This window comes from Ambystoma mexicanum, chromosome 7p (genome assembly GCF_040938575.1).
Source record: "Ambystoma mexicanum isolate Mex_15411 chromosome 7p, UKY_AmexF1_1, whole genome shotgun sequence".
Classification (NCBI taxonomy): domain Eukaryota; kingdom Metazoa; phylum Chordata; class Amphibia; order Caudata; family Ambystomatidae; genus Ambystoma; species Ambystoma mexicanum.
In genome coordinates this window covers 602794683-602815212 of record NC_090939.1, presented here as the reverse complement: position 1 = coordinate 602815212, position 20530 = coordinate 602794683, and the positions used below count along the sequence as shown (strand labels likewise).

The window sequence follows — 20530 nt, the reverse complement described above, 5'->3', positions numbered from 1 at the left end:
CCAGGGCCGCCAGCAGCCACGGCCACTTGACAGAGTCGAAAGCTTTTACCGCGTCTAGAGACACAATCTCCATTTCGCCTTTGGCCTTACTACCCCATTCGATCACCCGTTTGAGTCGTCTTTGATTATGGGTTATGTTTCTATTTGGGACATAGCCCGTCTGGTCAGGGTGTATTAATTTGCTGATCAGTCTTCGCATTCTGTTTGCCAAGACAGCCGTCAATATTTTGCTGTCCTGGTTCAGCATCGACAAAGGTCTGTAAGAGCCACAGCTATGCCCTGGTTTGTTAGGTTTGGGAAGCGGTATTATGATCGCCTCTCTGAGTGATTCCGGCAACCGTCCTTCCTCAAACGCTTCATTGAGCATTTCTAACATTGGAGGGAGCACTTCCTCTCTATATACTTTGTAAAATTCACTCGGGATCCCATCCGCCCCCGGGGTCTTACTGGTAGGCAACTGCCTCACCACTTCCTCTAAGTCCTACAGAGTGATAGGTGCATCTAGCTCCTCTCTCTTCTTCACTTATCTTAGGCAATCCTATATCTTCTAGTGTTTCCTTTATCTTGTCATGGCTACAGCCCTCCTCGCCCCATATAGCATTTTATAGTAATGCACAAACTCCTTGTTAACTCCTTCTTGGGTGTCCGCTACCCCACCATCTTCTCTCGTTATCGTTCTGATCGGGGGTCTGGGAGTTTCGCTCTTATATAGCCATGCTAAGAGCCTTCCTGTTTTAACCCCTCCCGCATGCTGTCTCTCTATATATTTTTTATAGTTGAGGTTGCAGAGCCTTTCCCAATGTTCCGCACATTCCTGCTGCAGCTTAAGTACCAGCTCCATGTCTACGCTCACACCCTTGAACGCTCTTTTCAATTCCCCTTCTGTTCTTTGTAGGTCAGCCAGGACCCCGCCTTGCAGGCCCTTTGATGTAGCTATGGCCACCCCCCGCATCACTACCTTGAAGGCTTCCCACAAAGTACCAGCCGAGTCAACGCTACCCGTATTTATTTCAAAGTAGTTAGTAATCTCCACCCTTATGTCTTCTCTAAAAACTGGGTCTTTGAGTGGTTCTGCTCGAAGGCACCATGTCGGAATCCGTGCTCTCGGGGGGGCAATATTGCCACACGAGAACCAGTGGCGAGTGATCCGAGAGGACACTCGCCTTATATTCTGAGTAATCTCTGTAAGTACATCTGACGTGGCAAAGACATAGTCCAGCCTTGTATGTAGCTGTTGCGGGGCTGAGTAGTGTGAATATTGCCTCTCTTGGGGGAATTTTGTTCTCCACACATCTTCCAGGCCAAAGTCGGCTTAACAGTGCCCGCAATGCTTTAGCCGCTGTGGCGGGTCTATCAATCTTGCCATCCGATCTGTCTACCTTGGGGTTTATTACACAGTTAAAGTCCCCACTCCAGATCACCGCACTACCTACACACATACTAAGATTGGTGCACAGCGTTCTAAAATATGTTGCTGTGTTCTGGTTGGGGGTTTATATATTTACAATACTTAACTCCTCATTTTCAACCAACCCTCTCAGTAGGACCATCCGCCCCTGCGTCTCCGCCTTTTCCTGTAATAGTTGGAACGGGACGTGCAGCGCCACCCAGGTAAGTACCCCTCTAGCAAACGCAGAGTATGACGAACCCACCACAACCCCTTTCCATTTCTTCACCCCATCTCCATCTTTTCCCGTGTGTCTCCTGCAATAGTGCAAGATCTATCTGCGCAGATACAACATGACCTTATTCCTTTTCAAATAACTAAGTCCCCTGACATTCCACAATATCGCTCGTTAAAGATCTACCTTCGAACCTCCAGCCGATCCTTCACGCCCGCGCAATACAGTTTCAGCCATCCGGCTCTTCTATGTAGGCTCATGTTCAAACTTAACCTCCCAACAACTACACACACACACCCAACTCCCCCCTTCTCTCCCCTCCCCCTCCCAACCCTTCCCCAACAAAACCCTCCCCAGCTGTTGCCCAGCTCCATCCCTGGATCTCAGGCACCCCCAAATCTAGCCCTATCTCGCACAAGCCTGTGCTTAGGGCTAAGTAGGGTAAAGTCGCCCCAGTGGCCACTAGACTACCAGTTCTCAGGGGTGGGTTGCTTCCATCCCGTTGCTCCTATTTTCAATTTTATGACGCTTCATGTTAACACTATGCAACTCCCACATACAATTTATCCACTATACTCCAGTCCGTGCAGAGCACATGGCCCGAAGGCTACATAACGTCCATCCGGTCTCACTCCCCCCCCCCCCCCAATAACAGGGCCCCCCTCCTACTTACCCCCTCTGTGTCCATGACACTGGCTCCCCAATTGTCATTCTCCTGACGATCTCGATCTGCCTCTTGTTCTGGGCAACCCTGCAGGTCCAGCCATGACCCCACCTCCTCCAGTGTGTCAAAGAAAAGAGCTCTACCATTGCACAGCACCTTCAGTTTCGCTGGGTACAGGAGCATATACTTGATGCCTGCCGCACGCAGCCTCCTTTTGACGGCCACATAGCTATACCTCTGTCTCTGTACCAACATTGTGTAGTCCGGGTATGCCGTGATGTTGGCGGATGATCTCTCTATTGTACCGCCCTTACGGAAATATTCCAGGATCCTCTCTTTATCTTTGTAATTCAAGATCCTCGCGATTATCGGTCTCGGCGGGGCCCCAGGTCGTGGTTTCCTCACCAGGGCGCGATGCGCTTGCTCCATCGTGAACCCCTCTGAGAGCTTGTCTGCTCCTCTCTCCTGGGGGATCATGTTCTCTACGTAGTTCGTGGGGTCCTGGCCTTCCTCCCCCCTCCGGAAGGCTGACCACCCATATGCTGTTTCTTCTCGCCCTTCCTTCCGCTTCCTCCACACGATTTTCGAAATTAGCAACCTGCTGTTTTAGCACGTGGACCTCTTTTGCGTTATTTGTGTTGACATCTGTATTGGTCTTCACTGCGCTTTCCAGACCACTTGTTCTCTCCGCCAGCGCCCTAACGTCTTGTCGTAGCAGGGTTAGTTCAGTTCCTACCGCATCAATTTTGTTCTCTAGGGCTGTCCGCAGGTCCGCCATTGCTGAGCCCCATTTCGCGCTCATCTCCGTTATGGCCGCCAGGATCTGATGCTTATCTCCTTCTGGGGCTTCCTCCGCGGGAGTCGCGACCGTGCCCTGCGCCAACATTGTAGGGGTCCTCTGCGTTTTTGTAAAAGCCTCCATTGTAGGTTGTTTGGTCTTGGTTCTTGGCCCTTTCGTCGACATAGCACCACCCTTCTTGCGTATCTGGGTCTGACTGTGCGCTCTTGTTGTGACCCTTCCAGTGCTCTTCCAGTTTCTTAAGTCTTGGAGTTACTATCTGCCAACTTGCTTGTGCTATGGCGCGTGCAATAGCTTCCAGGTGGATTGTATCCTCCCACGTTTATTTTACATATACAGTTCTTGTTGGCACGTGCAATACAGACAGGATTTGGGTGTACCTCTAACGTTATGTTAAGCCTGCTCATCAACTGGCCATTGGTTCATCCTCCGTAGCCACCCTGTGTTACAGCAAAGGTTACAGTAGTGCTCAATTGCACAGGTTGTTTGCAGCCTGCCAGTTCGTTCTCATGCAATCGTTCAGTAGCATCCGCATGGGACTATACTTGATCCCAGTCTATTGTGTGCTCTGAGCCTCTTCCAACTTGCACATGTGCCGGTGAGTGGTTGCGGGCCCGTTCTTTATCTTTTCTTTTTTTTAAAACAGTGGCAGTCCTCCATGTGCAAATCGGCTCCACAGAGCCTAACAGCACAGTTGTTCGCGGCAGGCGACACCCGCCACAAATGTTTTCGATCCGCTCTGCGGGTCACAATATATATTCGCCACTGCAGCGGCTCTTTGCGCTGCAGGGCTTGGCTGCTCCTCCCGTCTCTAGCACCGCCAGGTGCCCACACGATCCTCCTGCTCTTGCTTCCACGCGTTCCGTGCCAACAGGCACGTTATCAGTGCGTTGCATACCCTTAGCACTCCGCAGGCGGGCCCCAGGTAACACGCATGCTTGGAACGCCCCTGGTAGATGACCGGAGCTCCAGCTGCACTCGCAAGGGCCCCTTGTTCTCGGAGCCGCCCGAACGCACAGCCTTTTCTTCTGTGCCCTGTTGATTCAATCCGCAACTGTAGCAATCGGTTGGGGGAGCTACTCCATTACTGGGATGCGCCCCTCGGGATCTGTTTATTTTCAACCACCGCCATCTTGATGTTCGTCTCGCGGCTAACTCCAAGACACAATGTATCGATACACACTCTCCAGAGCTCCGGGCATGCAGTCAGCCTGCACACGTTCTGCCCAGTGCCTTCACACGCCTTTTCCAATGTTTAAAGTTACATTTAAGTGAGAGAAATGTACACTTCTTCGTCGGATTAGTTCGCCGGATCATGGAGCACACGGAGATCACAGCCTATTCCATGGCTGCCTAGCCACGCCCCCCAACATACACCTGTATCCATTGCAACATATCCACATAATCTATATGTAGATGCTGAAAAGGACATTAGGTCTTGGGATTTCTCTTCTCACTGTTCTTAAAGTGTGTGGTGCTGTGAATTTCTGGCATACAATGCAAATCACAATAAACTGTGCCACATGTTCTAATATGTTTGGGGAGAACCAATCTTCTGCGATCATGGTAGCAAGATTAAATCTAGTCGTGTGTGCGGGGTAGTGAAGCTGCTCCAGCGTCACCTTTTATTAATGCTAGAGGCATAACTGGCTTTCCAGTACTATCCTGTCTCCATAAAGCCTCAGCGGGGGATAAAGAAAACCCCAGTGTCTTCCATAAACTTGCTCTTTCTGAGGGGCTCCACCTTGTAATTCAATTAACTGTATAATGGATAACATATATTAAAACCTTCCTTTACCATCATACATCGCCCTGACATTTGCTTAACACTTTATACTTCGAAATCAGAAATGTTTGCGAAATATGCTGCCCTTTTGGCTTCAACGTCTGCAGCTTTGTTAACCCGAGAAATCGTGTCTGCTCTCTTAGTATGTGCACAGCGATAGCCAATGGGAGCTCTAGAGCCTTAATGAGTTTATCCAATAGAGAAGTGTATTGCACTGGTGTGCCGTCTGCACAGAGGAAACCCCTCCTTTTCCAGTGTGACAATCCTGCTTCTACAGTTGATTTTACACAGGTGGAGTCAGAGTACATTGTCACTTCCATATCCTCATTTCTCTGGAGTGTGTCAATGAGCACCACTAATGCACTGGTCACTACTTCAAATTCACTACTTCTATTTAGCTGTACTACTGCCATTCCCGTATGTCTTTCTCCCGTCGTTTGGTCCATTTTCGAAGAACCGTCAATGGAGAGAATCCCCCACCCCTTTTCTAGGGCATTTTCTCGAACATTGGGAAAATCATAGAATTCAGTATACATTGTGCAATCATGTACATAGTCCTCTTTTCCTACTGGTTCTGCTATAAATGTTGCTGGATTCGCGCCTCTGCATCAAACAATTTTGATTGCTGGTTTTGAAATATTTACCTCATATCCTGATGCTCTTTGCATAGTCAATCTACTTTTGGGCTTCTCCAAAATGGCAAATAAGGCAACGCTGGCCCCCCTCCAAGGACCCGCACTAAGGACAATCTTCAGTCCTGCGTGGCCCTGTCAGGCTCCTGGAAGCCAGTCGCAAATAATAATTGCTTCATCCCTATTCAGATGTCGCATTGCTTGCACAACTGTCAATATGCCATTGCCCCACTTTTTGCCTCATACCCTGCCACAAAACTCCTGCACTAGTATCCTTGCGCAACTTGCCTTGTGCAACTAACGTATGCCTAATTATGAAGAGAAACATGCGACTTTCATCACAAATAGCCCTGCCTGCCAGCTTCCGCCCCACCTGAGGAATGTTTGTCTCGGATCACGAGCCACCGCCCAGTATCGCGCTAGCTCCTCATTGCCCGCCCTTAGCTCAGCACCATAAATGCCTGCACCTGCGCTTTGAAGGCTGCAACCGAAGGACTTACAAAGCTCTGCTCGCTCGTACCAACAGTATGGTACCAGAGCCACAAGTCTCTGCCTCACAAAGCTATCAGCATAGCTCGCCCATAGCCAATGTCGGAATGGACATCGCCGCCCTCCAGACCAAACACAACACCTCAGCTTGCACAGCTTAGGAAAACACTCTTGGCAATTTTACTGCTCCTGCCTACACATCGCCAGAAAATGAACTAAACAGCATTGTTAGAGCCACGCTACATCATGACTTGATCAATTATAACACTTTGAAGGCCACTGCCAAAGATGCCCTTGTATGTCTTGATGCATCAGGTAACCCAGAGCCTTCTGCCTGCATAACTGTTGATGCCTTATGTAATGTGGAGCTGACTGCCCCTGTAATGATAAACGTTATACATGATCTTGAGCCTGTAACTTCTAGTGCCATATGTGACCTTGAGCCTGTAACTTCTAGTGATATGTGATGTTGAGCCTGTAATTGCTAATGCCTTATGTGATTTTGAGCCTGCTGCCCTCACAATTGCTAATGCCCCAAGTAATGTTGAGCCTGCTGTCCCTGTAACTGCTAGAACCATATGTGATAGCGAGCCTGTAACTACTAGCGCCTTATGCAATTTTGAGCCTGCTGCCAGCATAATTGTAGGTGCCTCGCAGAACTGTGAGCTTGCTGCCCCTGTAATTGCCAATGCCACAGAAGATTCGGAGCCTGCTTCCCCCTAGCATCATCAACGCTTCTGGCAACCATGCCTCAGGCGCCCCTGCAAGCGACGCCAACATGCCTAAATCTTATGCACTGGCTAAGCCTACTCCTGCCCTCTGGAAGATCCTGGGTGCAAACAGTGATGAAACATCACCCCTTAAGGGGCGCTCATCAATGCTAAATCCATACTAGCCCACTCTCTCGACATATCCAATCTCATCACTTCCAATAACTTTGACCTAATAGCCATTACTGAAATGTGGCTGCATGCTGCTGCCTGCCCAGCCCTCTACCTTGCCATCGCGGACAGCTACACCATCCTTAGGAAAGATAGATTGGTCGCCAAAGGGGAAGGAGTGGCCATCATCGCAAAACAGTATCCCCATTCAAGCGTTCCAGTCAGGGGAACTGCTTTCAATCAATTTGTCCCCATGGAACACTTACACCCTAACTCTCCACTTAATATACAGACCGCCTGATCCTCTGCTATCCTTCGAGGAAGATCTCTCAGCAATTCACACAACACCAAGCCATCCTCCAAACTATCCTCATGGGAGATGTAAACTTGGCTTTCAACGATCCTACTGATAGCAATGCACTTGCCCTTGCCAACACCATTGAAGCATTGGGCCTCACCCAACACATCACATGCCCTACTCATTACAAAGGTTGCATGCTATACTGGTTGGCAGATGCTAACTAAAACATCAGCATTCTATCCAATGTGCCATGACCATGGTCTGACCACAATGTTATCTTGTTTACTATCGCTAAGAACAAACAAATGGGCGCCACATCCCAACCGGCACTGGCTACCGTCTCATGGAATGCCCGAAATATAATGCCAGCCAATATGCTCCTGCTGTTTCAACCCCTAAAGAGACTCGTGCATTCATCCAAGGTTCCGTCCACCATGGTAGAAATATACAATCACACTCTACTTCTGGTCATCGACAAGATAGCCTCCTTGATCAAACATAAATCTAAACCAGTAGCTCATTTGAACTCTTGGTGCACCCCTATCCTCAAAGCATTAGGCTCCACAAAGGGAGCAGCAGAGTCTACATCGAAAAAGACTCCCTCAGTTGACAATAAAGACCACTTTACCACCGCTTCCAAAATGTATAAACTGGCATAGTCCAAGCCAAATGTCTGATGTACAACGAGCGAATAGAAAACGCAAACTCAAGTACTAGAGAGCTCTTTGCCATCTTGCGAGAACTTGAATCACAAACATCCCCCAGCTAGTTGCCTTAAAGACATTACTTGGTGCTCCAAAAGGCGCTTCTGGATAAAATCTCCTTACTACAAACTAAAATTGCAGCCAAAAAATTGATACCGACCGAGGCACCAGTTAGCTGTGTCTTTTAACAAACAGATTGGTTAAAGTTTCCTAGGTTATTAATTTAATAAGCAATTGTGGGTGATAACATCTATTAGTTATCGATATCGATTTAAGCAGATGTCAAAAGTTGCTTTATTGTGCCTCTTTGTCAGTTTATATGTATATATATTTACTTCAAATGAAGCAGAGCAAACCACAGCCCCTAGAATACGTTTTACAATGCCTTTAAAAGCAAGGTTTGTTGCAGAAGGGCTATTGTGCATGTCACAGCTAATAAAATGGGAAACTTTGCTACTTCATAAAGGAGAGGCGCCACAACCCTTCAGTTCATAAAAGTTCTTGGACAAGAAAGAAAGATTGCATAAGCCAATTGAGAAAGTCTGTGCTCTGTGAAACTATTGGCTTTTAAAGTGGCTGCCTGTGTTGTGAAGGAATGTCATACCTTGGGGAAGAAAGGAGGTTACGTCGGACTCCTGACGCGATCTGACGTCTGACAGAAAGTGTGGCTCCCTTGCAACTCAAAGTTGCTACGTCGAGGCCTCCCGGATGCTCAGTGCGAAAAGGCCACTGGCGCACCCACGAAGGTCCTGGAGCACACAAGGGACAGAAGTGTGAGGTGGGTAGGGATTAGGTTGCCAGTAAAATGTATTTCGAAGCCCCTCTGGCTTGTTATATTTATGATGGAGTGGGAGCTCTGGATTAGGCTGCCATCCCACAGTGCGAAGCCACGCCCCCTCGCACATTGGAATCTACCAACGCAGAACTGCATGGCACCCACTGGTGACTGAAAAAGGTTCTGAAGACAGCTGGCGCGAGAAAATATATTTCTAAGATGAGGCATCTGTGGAAGAAAGGACTAATACATGAGAGAGGTCATTACCTAAAGGTAATTTATTCTTCTGGCCATGGGTCTCTTTACCTATATGCCTATCAAGAACCCCCTGTGTAAACGCTGTAGAGTGTGGAAATGGGGGGGGTCACCTCCCACCTGTCCCGAAGTTTCTCTTAAACATGTTCTGAAGGTGTAGAGGGAATCAGGGTAGAGGTTAGGTGAATCATTAACAATTCAGTTTAGAATGTTAATTATATTCTACATTACATGTAATAGATATTCATTCTTTCTTTTGTCATTCAACTTCAATTCAAGATGTATGCTTTGTCTTCTTTTCATGATTTTCACATAGTCCCTTAAAATCACTATTCTGTAATCTGAATGCTGCCAGAGAGAGGGCATCTGTCTTTTACGCCGTTTGAGTTGCCCATTTTATTACAAAGAACTCATTAAGGTGTAGTTGTTCCTTGTAGGAACTCTCGGAGTAGGACAGTCTGTCAAGTTGCATTAGTTATCCCTATGAGATGTTCTGCTAAATTCCTTGTCTTCTACATTTTGATTTCTGGACGTACAAACCAGGCTTGGTAATTGGGTGTAATTGGGTCAAAAATGCAGAATGACGGGGTGCCTTTGATGTTGGTGTGGGGGCACGTGGGACCTTGTATTGAACGTTTAACCTTTTTTGAAGTGTTTAATGGATATTCCATAGGAATTATAATTCTCGTGTTTGTAAACTGAGCACATTCCTCATTTAGAGTACTACTAACACTGGAAGAGTAACATGCCTTTTTTTCCTTGTAGAAGAATGTTACCTCTTTGATCTCAAGGTATACTCTAAAGAGTATGTGACTTGCTGTGCTTTGTGGGTTTACAATATAAAATGTTCTCTTTTCTCTTTCAGATTTGTTAGAACTGTACTGCCATTTTCTCAGGAGTTTCAACGAGATAAGCAACCTAACGCACAGCCTCAGTATCTTCATGGATCAAAGGTGAGCTTTCTTTATTTCCTGTTTGTTTGTGCACTGTCTTCGTTAATGAAAAAGGTTGTTCTAGGGGCATATTCCTAATGTAAAAATGTAATCGTTTCCTGTATATTGTTAATTTAATTGGTCAATTCTATACCTGGCAGAATTGTCTGTGAGGTGGAATGTAAGGTTTGAAGCACTATGAAAGCAAACATTTGGGAGAATTTGGTTACAAATAATGCTTGTTATACCAACATGACAGTTAACCTTGTCTGTTCCGATATATATGTGCACAGTGGCTTTGAACATTGTGGAATTCAAGCAGGATGGTCAGGACTCAGAGCTTCGTTGTTGGGAAAATCTTTTCTTTTTACAGCTTTACCAACTTTGTTAATGGACCACCAGCATCTGTAGATGGGTTGTGTGTTCCTGTACTGATGTTTACGAGTGGAGTATTTTTCAAACTCACTCCCTGGCTGAACTCATTGTTTATGTGGGCACTGGTCAGTCCTTAAAACTGCAAGTGTGGGGGTTACCCCATCCCCAGATTTATATTTATAGCAAAGGACGATGGTGCAGGGGACATTTATTTCTACCTACCTTTCATTTGTACTTAAGGATATTTTTCTATACCTCGAAGTCCAGACTGGCAGTGGTACCTTCTCTTTAACCATTTTGCGGGCACTCCTCTGCACGACTTATTTGTTTTACCGCATGGCAGGGAATGGCATATAGGTTTATTCCATAGCCGTAAGCAGGTCCGGTGTGTGCCAGGAATTGGTTTGGTCTTGTTAAGGGGCACAATACACAAATCCAAACAGAAACATTTGCACCAGAGCCATAAATTGAGTACATTTAATTTTACTCCATGATCTTCTTTTTTTGTACAATGTTTGCTGCATTATACAGAAAGACATGTTTACTACATGTCTTAGTATGCTACACTGCATATATTGTACAAAATAAGAATGCTTCGTGTTTGGCCTATTGCAAAGGTTTGCTCTTTTCCCTATTACACAAGCAGCAGAACTGGTGCTAAACCGGTTTGCTCCATTTATTTGGACATGGACATAGTTGAGATCATCTGGTACATGGTGCAGTCTGTGTTTTGTAGTGCTTAGTCCTGCTGCCTGCAAACCATGCGCGAGGTCACTTAAACTGGTAATCTTGGCTGAGAGTCCAGCCGGTCCTCCAATGTTGTGGGATTTGTGGCAGAACCCTACCTTCAACTAGAGCCAAATTCCTCTGGGTATGGATCCAACTCATCAGGTACTGACAAGAGGTGGAACCACTGATATGCTGGACCCAGCGGTCAGTTAACACCTGACGAATCCTCTGCACCTGCAACCAGTGGACCTTCAACTCGGAACATACAGTGATAGCAGTTCTCCCCAACAGTGCTAACATACCTTGGGTCATTGTTTGTTCTGATTGGGGTACGAAGGGCTGGGTTGCAAAACTGATTTTAAGTCCCTCTTGTCTCTATTGAACAACATTTGGTGCAAGCTCTTGTCCAGCAGCTACCAGGGCCTGACTTTCTGTAGTGGAATCTAAACCAAGGCTTCATGTCTGGGCCCCCGGGCGACTGGTTATAGGTGGCTGCCCAGTTTCTTGATGGGAAATTAAACTCCAGCATGGGGTCTGGCATGGATTCACATGCTCATGAATGTTCCCCGTCATGCTGGGAATCCTCAGTAAAAGAAAAAAACGTTTCACTTTCAATTACAAATTGTATTTTTCCTTTAAACTAATCACTGTCCCCTGGGTCATACTGCCCCATCCAATGACAGTCCTCTCCCTAAGCCTCTTCTCTGGCAGCCATCTTCCGATTGTTACCGCACGCTTCAGTGTTGGGAGTCCTCGAGTTTGCTCTGCATGCTACTTCTGTTTTTTCATTTTTTTTTCGACTGAAAGGGGTTCTATTTTTGCTTCGAAAAGAGCCAGAGTGCTCTCTTCTCCATCTGCTGACAGCGTTGATCTGTTGTCTGTGAATTTCAGCGCCCCCTCAAGGGAGAAGATGATCGAAGTTTCCAGAAGGCCATTGCGTCTACTTCACGCCCTCTGACCATGACGAAAGAGAAGGAAGATCCCCCTTCAAGTCCTGCACCAAGTGCGGGCTAGGGAACGTGTTCGTTGAAGACAAGCACCTGCAATGCCTCTTCTGCCTGCATCCAGATCACAAGGAAGTAGAATGCGAGATATGCCCCTGTTTCTACAAGAAGATGACGAAGGATGGGTACAGTAGACTGGTGGCGTGGCTGAACACCAATGCTTCTGCCCCGTGCTCCGAGCAGGGTCATGCCTCACCCAGGACCGGCCGGTCCAAGGAGCAGTCTTCTAAGTCCTTTGAGGGCATCTCAGCCATGGGGGGCCCAAGTACAAGGCCAAGAACCGCAAGTCCGGGTCCTCTGGGGTTGCTGCGGATCCCACGGTCGACAAGGCGTGATCGACCTTACCCTCCTCCTCCATTGCCAGCCGGATTCGTTGACAATAGTTTGTGGCGGCTGCTCTCATGAAGGCTAAGGGGGTTGACCCTGTGAAGGTAACCCCTGCACTGCAGAAAGTATACCTGTCTCCGAGGTGTGGTGAAACCGCTGCAGTGACTTTGGCAAAGTCTGCTGGCACACCAGAGAAGGGGACACTGTCTCAGAACTTGGTTAGAGCCCCTCAGGGTGGAAAAAAGGGATGGAGCAAGGAGGCCCCAGATAAGTCCCAGGCCGTGGCCCAAACCATGGAGGTTTCATCCACGGACGACGAAGATCTGGTTTCCTTACACACGGCCCTCTCCCCCACCAGACACTGGGACGGGGACGGATAAAGCCACAACAACATCGCCGCAGCAGGCGGCGAGTCTCCTCGGCCTAAGGCGTCCCGACCGGATGAGGTGGGGTTGTTTTAATTCCATGATCGCAAGAGCCGCCAAGCTATTCCAGCTTGTGCCTGAAGAAACCAAGAAGCAGGGTTTCTTGTACCAGAGGCACAAGGCCAAGAGGAAGACAATCATGGCGATGTCCTTTCTGGACGATGTGTGGGAGCAGGGCCTGGCCCTCTTGAAGAACCCTTGCACGGCTCCAGCCTAACGGGATAGGCTGGAGAAGAAGTACTGGGTGCCGGAATCCGTGCCTGAGGTTGCAACCAGGAAGGAGAGATAGTGTCGGATCACACCATCACAGTGGGGCTGGACATTGATGACACAGGGTTCGAGCAGATTGGGAACAGTGTCGGCCTTTGTCGCCAAGGCTGGATAAAGGCCAAGAACATCCGCCAGGAGATCCAAGCGAAGGTAATGGACATGCCTTTCGACAGAGATAACCTTTTCGGGAAGGTCAAGGCGGATACGGAGACGGGCCGTTCCCTGGGCGCACCCTCCAGCCAGCAGCACCGCTCTTCTTTTTTTGCTCCTCCCGAGGAAAGTCGATCCACGACTCAGGAAGCCTACAAAGGCTGTTTCCATGCCTACAGTGACAGAGGACAGCATCGCCGTTGACGACCGGGCAGGACACCAGCACCAAAGCAAGCCTGAACCGACCAGGACGTCGGGCCCCAACCCGTGCACACAGGCGAGTGGAAAAAGATCACAAGATCAGACAGATGGGTGCTGGACACTCTTGCCCAAGGGCATACCCTAGAGTTTCAGCACAAGTGCCCACGGATCTCTTCAGTGGCCCGTCAGGAGAAGCACATCCCTCTGCTCTTGGAGGATCTGCGGGCCATGCTACAAAAAGGGGCAATACAGTTAGTTCTCCAGTGACTCCGGGGCTCCAGAGTCTATTCCAGATAAATTTTGGTCAGAAAGAAGACCGGGGGCTGGAGGCCCATTCTAGACCCGCGATATCTGAACAAATACCTTAAGTCCCAAAAATGTAGGATGGTCACGTTGCAACACGTGCTCGGCCAACTGGAAAAAGGAGACTTCTTGATGTTGCTGGACCTGGAGGACTCCTACTTCCACGTCCCCATTCACAAGAAACACTGCATGTTTCTATGCTTCGTGGTGCAGGGACAGCACTACAAGTTCAAGGCCCTACCTTTCTGCTTGAAATCGGCCCCCAGGGTGTTCACAAAGTGCCTGCCACTGGTGGTGGCCCACCTGGATCTACGGGGTATACACGTATACCCGTACCTCAACGACTGGCTCATCCGGTCCCGCTTGCAAGAGTTGGCAATCGGACAGACTGAGGTGACCATCTAGCTGCTGACGGATCTGGGATTCTCCATCAACTATCCAAAGTCCTGCTTGACACCATCGCAGAACGCGCTGTTCCTAGGAGGCAGACTCAATACGGTATCCTTCCTGGCGTTGCCCTCAGAGGAGAGAGGGTAGCAGCCATTCAAGGGAAGGTGCAGCAGCTGTTGTCAATGAAGTCCACCTTGGTGCAAACCATCAAGTCGCTGTCCAGCATGATGTCTTGCATCTACCTTATCTGGCTCTGCAGGTTACAGATACAACCTCTTCAGGATTTCCTGAGCGCTCGCTGGATACAGGTGTCCGGAAGCTTTGCAGACAAGATCCCAATCGATGAGGCTTTTGTCGGGCGATAAGACAGTGGGGCATCTGCTCCAACATCACCCGGGGCACAGGGTTTCAAAACCCCACATACCTGGAGACAGTCACCACGGACGCCTCCCTGGAAGGCTGTGGAGTCCACATTTGCACACCAGAGGCCTGTATCTGCCGGAGGAGAAGGATCTCCATATCAACAGCCTGGAGCTACGGGCAGTGTTCTAGGCCCTCAAGTAATTCCTTCCATCTGTGAAGGGCAAGGTGGTGAGGATCTTCACGGACAACACCACCACAATGTTGTGCATCAAAAAACGGGGGCACTCGATCCCCATTCTCCAAGGAAGCGTAGGACTTGTGGCGCTGAGCCATCGGACAAGATATGTTCCTCTTCACCTGGCGGGAGTCGAGAACACCATTGCATACTCCCTCAGCAGGGAATTGCGCTCCTGCCACAAGTGGCAGGACCAGGTGGACCGCATATTCGCCAAGTCGGGCAGGCCACAGATCGAATGGTTTGCGATGGGGGCAAACTCCAAATGTCAGAAGAAGTTTGCCAGCAGATTCCACCAGCCGAGGAGCCTGGGGGAAGGCCTGTTTCTGTACGCGTTTCCTGCGTTGCCACGCCTGCTACGAGTCATCAACACACTCAAAGTGCCAATGCAGGATGATACTCATTGTCCCGGTGTTGGGGAGAATTTTCATTTTTGGGCTAAAATCCTCCCACATTAGAGACCACCAGCTCTTTTACTGGACTTAGGACTTTGTACCTCTGGAGTGAGACCTTTTTCTCACTACCTCATCTGTTTTTACCTGATATGGATTTTGCCTTTTCACTGTTTTTGGAGGCTGACCAACTCCATAGGCATCTGCTTTTTGTATGGTGACACACAGCACCTTCAGTGCAGTGTCACTGAGAAATGTAAAGGATTTCTCAGAAGGTTTAAATACCTTTTCTTGTGTGAACTACAGTTCCCAAGAATAGCAAAGTGAAATTGACTTTACTTATCTTTTCTCTTTGTAGGTCCAGCGCACACCATCTTATGTGGAATGCTGGGGGTTACCTAGTAGCCCTTTATCCTACTTTTTATGTTATCCTCACTATTTTAAATGGCTGGTGGCAGTGGTTTACTTTTTCCTACCATTGTGCTTTTCTACCGCAAGCTGATCCCTCAGCTGCAGTACAGCACCCATGGGTAACCATTTGTCAAAATGGCCCCTGTCGTCTTTTTTGGCATTTTCTGTTTGGGAGGTCTTTCTTGGGTTTTATTCTGTGCGTGGAGACAGATTTCAGCCCTTTGTTTGTCTTGCCTTTGGCAGGCTTCAGCTCTAAAGCCGTCCCATGGCTCCAGTGTGTGTGGAAGGACAGGATGTGAGGGAGGGTCCCGTAACTCCCTCTATGAATGCGTGAATGCAATTAGTCCTGATTGGCTGGCTGGCTGCCCTTTCAGGGCAACCACCCTGCTGTGCCTATTTTTATTTATTTATTGGTCACTTATTAGGTGCTTATTTAATTAGCAAAACTGTTTCAAAGCGCCCACAGGGCAAACAGGGTGGGGACAGGGGAAGGTACAAAATGAATTGCAGCCAGGATAAATAATTGCATTAATAGTACAACAAATAATGAGAATAAAGGGAAGGGGAGACAAACATACTATGCCTTGTGAGTGTTCAGAACGTGCAAGTGCAGAGGCAGAGGGATAAGATGCTAATGGAGAAGTGCTCAGGGTAAGTGCTAGGAGGAGAAGACGCGTAAGTGCAACCAATCATGGGTAGGGCAAGCCCAAGTAAGTGCAGCAGAAGACACTGGCTGGGATGAGAGATGTGGGCGACAATGGGGGAGGGGAGTCAAGGCCCCGAGCAAACATAAGGGCCCTGCACATCAGCCACACTGCTGTAAGATTAGCAGGGAAAAGAGGAGGAGAAAGAAGAGGTAAAGAGATAGGTCTTGAGGCTTTTTATGAACTTTAGGAGGTCATGCTCAAGAGGGAGAGGGAGGCTTTTCCACAAGAGGGAGCCAGCCGAGGAAAGTGATTGCCCACCAGCTCTCTGTTTAGCAAAGCGCTTAACACTCAGGGTGTTGGTGCCAGAGGAACGGAGGAGTCTAGAAGGAGAGTATTTGATCAGGAAGCGTTGAAGATAGAGTGGACCCGGCCCCCGATAGCATTGCGTATGATGCAGAGGGATGTACAGCCTAGGCTGTACATGAATGGAAGAAACCTGCTTAAAAGGCGAGGGTTTTGGGACTACAGGCAGAGTTGAACACTGAGAGAAACACCCGACGAAGAAACTGTGAACAAAGCTTGCTGCAACCTCTTGGAACTTTGAATTGCCCAGTGAAGCCCTGCTGCAGCGCTGAAATCCTTTTTCACCTCATTAGAGAAGCACCAGATGGAATGACTTCTCCCCTTGGGTTAGTGGGACCAACTAACCCCAAGACGAACTACACCGGACCACCATCCCCAACTGCTGTGCCTCTCCATTACTTAGGAAGCCCAATGCCAGGGGTCGAGTGTCGGTAGTTGAGTGAAATGTCTGCAGCAGTAACATCCGGCTAGAAGCTCCAGGAGTCTACTGAGGACCCTCCAGAAGCAGCACCTCCAGATCCAGAGTCCTCTCACCAGAGGGCAGGACCAACAGAGAGTGCAGGGAGTCCAACCGGTATCCGTGAACCGCATCAGTGCTATTTGCTAAGCGCTGAAACCACAAAGTGCTGCTGAACCAAAAAGAGCCCGTAGCTGCTGACGACTTCTCAAGTACCGCTGCAAGAGCCCTCCAGACGTCCTCCCTCGTGTCCCCACGACTGAGGCTCAGGGTATACAACCCTGTAGCAAGACAGAATCCAGCTGGACGACAATTCTAAACATAGGTACTGTTTAGGCCTGGGGCACTTACCCACTGCATGTAGCCGTGTTTTTCTCACTTGGGAATTGCATTTGCTGACCTTCTTTTCTTTTCGAGTTGATTCCAACTCTCTTCTCACAAGTTTACAGCTTGTGACCCTACAGTGATTTTACTGAACCTCTCTAACTTTGTGCAAGACCTTGATCTAAGAAGTGCATCAGATCCATAGACTGTGTCCCAAATGGCTGTCCTAGTTCCCTTAATATTTGTCTAACTCTGACTTTGATATTCTTTGTCCCTCATAGGTGGTAGCTTGTTGTGTACTGGTACTGCTGGGAAAGGCTTATCTAGATTTAGTTGGAAGACTTGGTTGTCCTCACATTTACAGAGAAACTGGTCTAACCTTTTTACTTCCCAAACCTGTTCCTTTCCACAACCTAAGAATCTGCAAAGTTTACTAGTGTGATATATAAATGCCATTACTGTTCTTGTAACTGAAGTCACCTCAGGGTGTAGGAATTGTGTAAGAAGCACATCCAAAGATAATCCACTAACTTGTTTTGATTCTGAAAAGTAATTTGAAAATCTATTTACTTTTTTTTTAGAACAAATTGCCTTTTTAAGAGTGCTTATTTAAAAATGTGTTAATTAAATAACTATAACAAAAACTTTGTGTGTTACTTGTATTGACGGATTTCATTTGTACAGCTCACATGTACCCCTCTTGAGGCCTGGCTGCTCATTCACACTACCAACTTGTGTAGTACGGACCTATACCAAAATGTGGGTTACCTAATACGAAGCAGATAAGTGTTGTGTGACTGCATCAATTCTTACCCACCACACGACATGGCCAAGGCAGATTTGGTACCTGGACCTTCTCAGCCTGTTAGCATCACCTCCGGTCAAGCTACTAGTGGTTCCTTATCTTCTCACCAGAGAAAAAGGCACAATCCTTCACCACGACCCAGGATCGCTGAACCTTAGGGCTTGGCTCCTGCAGCCTTAAGGTTTGGAGGATATGAGTTGCCTGCAAACTATAGGGAGGTCCTCGACAAGGCTATGGCTCTGTCGACTTTGAAGTGCTACAGTCACAAGTGGAAGCGTTTCGCTACATGGTTGTGTTCTCAGATGATTGCCCCTCAGAGGGTCACAGCCCGCAGATTCTTCCATACTTGCTGTCCTTGGCCAAGGCCGGAATGGCGCACTCCTCTATCAAGGTACATCTGGGGCCATCTCCTGCTACACCAGGTCTCCAGGAAGATCTTCACTTTGGTCTCATGGACTCATCAAGCAGTTCCTCAAAGGACTGTTTCGATTTTTCCCGCGGGTGAAGGCCCCTGTCCCAGTGTGGGAACTCAACATGGTGCTGACGAGGCTCAAGGGGGTCCCCTTCGAACCTATGCAAGTTGTGGAACTGTTCCTTGTGGCCATCACCTCTGCCAGGAGGAGGATAGGTGTGATCCAGGCCCTGTCCTGCAAACAGCCATACCTGACTATCCTCAAATCGAGGGTGGTGCTGCGGACGCACCCCTCGTTTATGCCAAAGGTTCCTTCGGAATTCCACTTCAATGAGCCTTTGGTGTTACCTGTTCTTTTTCCCGAAGCCTTCATCACCAGCTAAAAGGGCCTTGCACTCACTGGATGTTGCTCATTCCCTGAAGTTCTACGTTACATGCACAGAGTGTTTGGAAGAGTTCTCAACTGTTTGTGAACTTTGGTCCTGTGAACCATGGGAATGCCTTGTCCAAGACTTCATCTCAAGGTGACTCTCCGGCTGCATCACGTACTGTCACCGATTGCCGAACCAGCCGTCCAAGAGCCCACTCCACGAGAGCGATCGCTGCGACAGCGTTCCGGTCTCGTGTGCCCCTGCGGGACATCTGCAGGGCTGCTACGTGGAGGTCCATGCACACCTTCACGAACCATCCCTCCGTCCCCTCTGTGCCTCTCCTTGGTCATACTGCCTCTTTATGTGCTTACCTAATCTGATGATGGCTGCCAGAGGAAGGGCTTAGGGAGATGACTGTAATTGGATGGGGGCAGTATGACCCAGATGAGTGAGTGGTTTAAAGGAGAAATCCAGTTGGAAAGTGAAATTGTTTTTTCTTTTACCAAGGATTCCCAGCCTGACAGAAAATATTCATGAGAATGTAAATCCATGCCAGACCCATGCTGGAGAACAATGGTTACAGGTAAATAACGTGTTCCTTATTATCCATTGTACTGACTGTAGCTACAGCACCATTGAGCCTCATTATCCCAATGGGAAAACTTTGAAATACTTTACTTACTCCCCAAAGTAGTCAAACTCCTGGGTATTACCTTGAACATGGTTACATTCTGTCACTGGGATAGAGCATGATGTCATTTTTTTATCGTATTGCATGCTTGGTTTGCATTGTAGGGCCTATGTGATATTTTGTTATACTGCCCCCCACACCCCACAATAACATATTACATTTGAATGTTAGTGTGACACGTGCTGTAATTTGGACAACAACCTGTGTATTGTATATGTATAAACAAGGTTTTACTTGACTCTTAGCATCTTTTACATGTTGCTTCTCTGTTGCGATCTACAACATATTTGTGTACTTGTGTGGACATTATATTGCTTTGTAAAGCTCTTCTATTTGTTAATTGTACTTTACATAAAACCCTTGATCGCCTTACTATCTGCCTAACCGCTCATCCTCGTTACCAAGGAAGAGTTTGGTTCAGACTTTTATGTGAAACCTTTGCAGGAATACTAAGGTGTACTTCCCAGAAAGCTGCAACAGAAGTGATTCTAGAAAACGTAATGGGTGTAAAAAGGTTACATCTCTGTAGACTAATATTTCAGCCTGGAGTTTGTAGTAAATTATATTTTTTCAAAGAAGCATGAAGTGAGGACAATATGAACTGCATGACCGAAATTGGCAACCTCTCAAGATAGGTTGAAAAGGTAGAATGTGTAAAATGTTGAATGAAAATCTAGAAGAGACACTCTCAAATTTGAAAATACACTTATCAGTTATTTTCAAATGACTTTCCAGAGACTGAAGAAGGAAGAGGGGTGACACAGCCAGGAGCATTATTATTGGGGTGTAGGTTAGATGTGCATTTTACGCATGTAGGTAGAGTGGAGCGATTTAACCCCCAGCCCCTTGAAAGAAGTTGCCCCTAAATATGATCAGAAAGAGTAGAGAGAAGCCGGCTAGAGGTTAGGTGAATCATTGTGTTTGCAAGTAATAACATCATTTTGTATTCTTTTTTTTTAACAACTCAATTTTAAATGTTAGATTATATTCTACATTAGATTTAAATCATATTCATTCTTTCATTTGTCATTCAACTTTAATTCAA

At 47.7% G+C, this 20530-nt stretch overlaps 1 protein-coding gene across 1 annotated transcript in view; it reads left to right on the top strand.

Moving 5' to 3' along the window:
• The window catches only part of CYFIP1 (cytoplasmic FMR1 interacting protein 1), a 1181635-nt gene that overhangs the window by 817814 nt on the left and 343291 nt on the right, over positions 1 to 20530 (top strand). Inside the window, 1 exon segment of the mRNA XM_069636612.1 lies at positions 9774 to 9861. Coding sequence (XP_069492713.1) covers positions 9774 to 9861 — 88 coding nt within the window.